Source organism: Charadrius vociferus, unplaced genomic scaffold, assembly GCF_000708025.1.
Source record: "Charadrius vociferus isolate BGI_N301 unplaced genomic scaffold, ASM70802v2 scaffold21, whole genome shotgun sequence".
NCBI classification, from domain to species: domain Eukaryota; kingdom Metazoa; phylum Chordata; class Aves; order Charadriiformes; family Charadriidae; genus Charadrius; species Charadrius vociferus.
Window position 1 is genome coordinate 900,630 of NW_009646850.1, and position 6,001 is coordinate 906,630.

General features: G+C 38.8%; 1 protein-coding gene across 1 annotated transcript in view; it reads right to left on the reverse strand.

The window, feature by feature from the left end:
- Nucleotides 1-6,001, reverse strand: part of INPP4B (inositol polyphosphate-4-phosphatase, type II, 105kDa) — a 288,721-nt gene that overhangs the window by 174,997 nt on the left and 107,723 nt on the right. The window contains 1 exon segment of the mRNA XM_009894169.1: nucleotides 445-563. Within this exon segment, the coding sequence (XP_009892471.1) occupies nucleotides 445-563 (119 nt within the window).

Sequence of the window (6,001 nt, forward strand, 5' to 3'; positions counted from 1 at the left end):
AAGTGTCAACTTTCCAATGGAAAAAATAGAACAAGAAACAGATAGGATAACAGACGACATAATACACGTATGTTCTTCTGTAATTTAAAAATACTTTTCAAAGTCACTGTACTCTTCATTTAATTTTACTTTGCATAGCCTTATTCTTTCATGAGAGCAACTATTCCCTTTTTCATTCTAGACCTATGTCTGGAGAACCAGAGTATTCTCTATGCCTCTACTTGGAACAACAGAGCTTTCATGAAAAGCCAAGTTCATTTCTAACTGTTTATCCTGGTTAAATGCCAAGAACTACAGAACACTCTTAGGTATGCTTTACTAACTGCCAGAGTGTGCTTGTCTTACCTAAGACTATGCGCTAACTTGTTTTATTTCTCATTCGCTTTCTATGGAAGAAATGAGCAATTCGTTAATCAACATGTTAATTGAATAAGAAAGACTCACCTCCACGATTTCAGTGCTTGAATACCTCGTCAAAATGTGCTCTGCTGGATGTACCACTGAGACTTGTATAAACGTATTCAGCTTCCGATCACGGGTAGCAGCCACTAGATCCTTGCATGCTGGAGACAGTACAAAATAAAAATAAAATACTCAAAAGAAAACTCTGGGAAAACGCTGTCACAGGCACAGGACAAAGCAGACTACACTCCAGCTCCAGATTAAATCTCTAGAGACAAGCTGATTTTACAGAGGAAGTCCCTTGGAAGTAACTTACAGAAATAGGAAGTCACATGCTGCACAACTGAACTGAGATTTCGTTTCCACTAAAAATACTTGCAGCTTCTGCAAAGCTCTCTGCCAGAGGCTCATCAGCTCCAGTATATGAATGTGCGCGCGCATACGCGCACACTTACACACATTCCACCAGTAGGTAATTTTGCATAAGTACTCATTTAACTTGCCGCGAAATCTCTCTTAGCAGGCTAACTTGATCATCTCTTGTCTGACAATTTTCACAGAACCTGGCCATTTTAAACACATTCTAAACCAGTTAAGTTCTAGTCTGATACTACATTATGAACTTCTTAGTAGAATTAATCGTTGAGTAAAAATCTACATACCTAAAAGCAGACAGCAAAATAACTAATTCTTTCGCCAGTGACTGGCATATAAATGAGAACAATAATTGTATTCTGGCTATATGACATCATTATTAAAAGTCATTCCAGCTAATAAATGTAGAGAAATTCAGTTCTTGTTTAATAATTCATTTTTATCCTGGCCTCGCAGTAACACAGGTGACTGTTCCCTTTTTAGACTAGCAAACCTCAGGCCTTTTAACCAAAAGGATGAAAGCACCAAAGGAAGAAAGAAAAAAAAAAAAGGAGGAAAGGAAAGAAACAAATGCACCATTAGCTGCTCTGCAGAGGGGATGTGGACTAATGGGGCATGCATTGGCTCAAAAGTGAAACCCATCCACCTTACATTCTTCAATAAGGAATATGCAACAGTGAATACTGTGATAGGATCTACCCAGTGCTTCCTGCAGTGCATCCAAACTACACTGGGATCTTAGAAGCCTGAGGGAAGAAAAGAAAAGCCTACAGTTTTGGAGAGGCTAATTGTCAAGAAAGAGCTGAGGACATTTTCTAGGAGTCACTGCCAACCGGGGGCTTCCTCAAGTGCAGCTGACCTTTACCACTTTAAAAGGTGAGTCAGATTATCCTCACAGCAAGCAAACCCAGTCTGACAAGAAGCCAAGGCAAGGAAAACTCTGATACATACAAAAGGCCAACTCAGCTTGGCTTATACTTTTTTTTTCTTTGGGTTTGGACCTGCTGCTTGAGGAAATAAAAGGAAAACTGGCTGAAGCTTTTTTACAGCTCTTCCGTAACAGCTAAAAGGGAACAAGGAAACTATTAAATCTAACCTTCACAGAGTATTTTGAAGTTTTCGCTTTAATCTGAATTGCCAATGAAATGTCTTGGTAGACAGCCTCAAACTGACCCTATCAGAATTTGGTGGTAAAAGAGGGATAAGAATAAAAGTTTGTGCATGATGAAGTCTTTATGAAACAGCTGATATAACAACACCAGACTTGAAGAGCAAGTTGCCAGCAATTCCTTGCTACTAAGGCTCACCACATTATTGAAATTACTCTAAATATTAGCACTACTTGATATGACCTGAAGAATTATATGAGTAGATTTACTGAAAAGCACTTACCAAAGCACAAAAGGTTGGGCAGATACCTACTTATTTGAACTATATCCTCTCTAAAGCTGGCCACATGATGCAGTATCAGATCACTGACATTTTCAGATACAGCCATTATGCCCCCACAAACCCTGATCCCATGCCACCACCCAATCCTTAAATGTTCCACTCTATAATCGTGTCTTTAGAATATGGCATAGCAAAGCACAGTTTCAGAGGAATGGCGAGAGAGCTCATGTTCACGATCAGAAGCTGGAACACTGACAGATACAGTCAAATTTTTCACACCCACCACAGAGTAAGGCTAGCCAGCTCAGTGGACCTCTAAAGACGGTAAGAATACATAAGGAGGGAAAAACAAAAAGAGACAGACTCAGGAAAAACAAAAATAAATCCCCCCAAAAACTCAGCAGTGACTCTGGCAGGAACCCTACAGCTGAACTCTTGGAAAAAGTACTAGTGCATGATAAATGGAGGTAAATCCCCCACAAATAACAGTTTGATTTAGTTGTGGAATGTCTCAAATGCATTAATTAGATGTGACTAATTCTTTTAGCAACCAAGAGCACAGGCTTTTCTCCTATTGATAAATTTTTAACAATAGGAGAGATTTGCACTAAGAGGTCACCACCTTGGTGATATCTGAGCACAGGAGACAATTAATTTCTGTGATAGTAAGGCAATCCAATCATTAGATCATTTTCCTGTAAAAGGGCAGCTTAGCAACATGACCTTCATTGGGTAGAGTGGACATGAAGACATTCATCTGCGTATCTCCAATAGGGAGGGGATCAGCACAGACTATCAGAACTCTTTGGGAGATACCAGTGAAGATGGATAAAGGAAATAAAATGAAACATGCACCTGCTTTGATGACAGGGTTATTTGTTTCTATTGTGACATTGAGCAACTTCATTCACAACTACCTACTTGGCTACTTTCAGTCAGAGAGTATATTCAGTAAGGTTGCCACTGGCAAAGAACTGAAGATTTGGTGTGAAACAGAATTTGTCAGTTTGAGACACAAAGCATCATTTCCCTTAAATACAGCCCAACTGAGATGTTTAACATAACGTAAGAACTACTTTTAAGGTGATGCCAAAGAATAGAAGTTTGTTATATCCTGTTCACAGCCTGGTAAGTTCCACAGCCCCACACTGCATCATTGCCCTTTGAACCATTTTACTAGCAGTATCTCTGAAAACCTTAGGTCTTCTCAAAGAAACAGTCAACAATCTTTGTCCAAAGTGAAACATTACCTGGCTGTGAAAGTGAAATACCAGTTATATCTTATATATTTAAATACACCTTTGGGCATTATTGACATACTACTAAAAAAGAAACTGATGAAAATACAAACATGAAAGTCATGCTGAGGCTGTTTTCTTAACTGCAAACATAACACAGAGAAAGCAGGTAACAACATCAATATACTTTCCATCATAACCTATGCCCAAGCAGACCATATACATAGGTCACATTGCTTTTCAATACTTCACTATGCTTGAATTAATTCTGGAAAAACTCATCGACAAAACTTGGTGAACTGAAGTGACTGTTTGTACTTACTTGCCAAAAGTATATGAATCTACTCATTGTGACTGTTGACTCAGTGTGTAAAAGCCTGAGTCATCCATTCCCCTGGTGATCCCATCTCTGCTAAGCCTATCAGTGTACAGTGAATGTTTAAGGAAGAACTGCATTAGAAATAATTTATGCTTTTATATTAACAAAGAAAAAAAGTTAAGGTGGCAGAAAGAAACAGCTAGCCTCTACGTATTAAGCAAAGAAAAAGAAGGTAAGAAATACAGCAAACTAATCACTATGTGTAGTGCAAGACGGAAGGCTGCAGGGGAGAAGAATGACTCTAGAATATATTTACAAGTATTCAGGTATTTTGCAAAGGTCTGTGGTCAACATATAAAACTGTCTTACCATTTAAAATGCCTTAAACCAGAAAACATTTAATCAATGTTATTCTTCAACACTTATTTTGTAAAGAATAAAAGCAAAGAGAATATTAATTGTTATTGTTTTCATTACTGCTGTTCTACTACTAAAACTGTAATATTATTCTTACATGAATCTCAGTAAAAAAAAATGCTCCTTCTCTATCAGTCGTGCCAGTACATTGTCCTGTACATTCCAGTACCACTATGATGCACACAAACCACATGTGCTGTAAACTCAAACCACACAGGTAGATGTTTGATACTCGAGTCTTGCCACATGCAGTATTTCACTGTTCTCTGTGCTGCACTAACATGCTGGCTGTGCTCTTCATCTTTACATCGTGTGCATGCACATGTACTTAAAGACAACAGAAGAGAAAGACTGGTTACTGTTTCCTCAAAACCAGGCTATGCTGTAAACACAGAAGAATCTTGCTTCACAGTTTCAGAGACCGATTCATGGGATCAGGGAGAATTTTCTGAAAACATTACCTATATGGAAGAACAGAGTACAGAAAGACTAAAAAAATCTCAATGACTATTTAACAATAAAAAGGGGGGAAACAAACAAAACAAAAACTAACCAAACAAACAAACAAAAAAAACCCACAAACCAGAAATAGTCTGGAAATTCATTACCTACCTTCCCTGAAACTATAACAGTTCTGACCAGGCATTCAGCACTGCTCCAAGCAGTAAGCTCACTGGGGCCAAAATCAATTAATCTGGCAGAGAAACAGGGAGATGCAGCATCTCCCAGAACTGAAAAAGATCCAGTAGCTGGAACAAGCGACACGGGCAGAGGGACTGAAAGATATCCTCAGCTCAGAGTTCACAGAGTTGTTTGGGAAGGAAGCCAAGGTCTAGCCCAAAAATTGGGAAATGGCATTGAAACCGCAATGTTTACTTTTGTTAGTGGGGGAAATTACAGCACATTGGTGAATGTCTTCCCAGACTATGGATTCACACAATGTGTGTATTAGCCTACATGGCAATCTGCAAGGTAGATTTTTTCTCTAACCAGTGACAGAAACACCATTTCCCACAGCTTCATTCCTTCCCATTTTTCAAATCAAAACAGATTCCAAGGGGATGGCAAGGGACAGAAATTAACGACCATAGCTCTGTTGTCTCCAGGGAACACTATTTTGTATTTTCTCAAAACAGAACAGAAAATTAGTAGTATCCGAAGACAAGGGGCATGGGAGAAGCCTGTGTGTCTCACGCACATATATATGTGAACATAATGTTCAAATTAATTTTTTTTTATTTCATTGGCATTGCAGCAGCATTATTCCCCCAAAACAACTTCATTTATAAATAATAACGTACAGTCTGTTTTGATAGACTAATTAACTGAGGTGCAGCTATTCCTTAGTGGACAAAAGGACACATTAAATAAGAGAACACTACATTCAGACCTGTGCTACATGCAGAACACTACGCAGTACACAGTTTTCTTTCCTCCACCCTGGGGGTGTGTTGAGGAGGGTAGGGAGGCGAACGAGAAGAACGTGCACATCACTGCTGTTTCTGCTGAACATAAGTGTCCTGGTCTGAGGTAACAGCACTAACCAAGCTTGCTGAAAAGAATACCTTCAGTCAGGCACACATAAAGGTTTAGGAATAATCCAGCTTTGGAATATACAGGAAAGCTTTGGCCATACTTTCCAATCAGGAGCATAAATGCAATTGCAAGAGGGATAAATACAGGACAGTGATATGTTCTCTGCATGGCAAAACATGCCCAAAAGCAAATGAGACAAATGTTAGAGGACTGGTATTAGCACAGAATGGTGTTAATAAGCACCTCTCTAACTAGTGCTCCCTAATAAAATATTAAATGGTTTATCATAAATACTATTAATTAGCTGTCCCATTCATGTGTC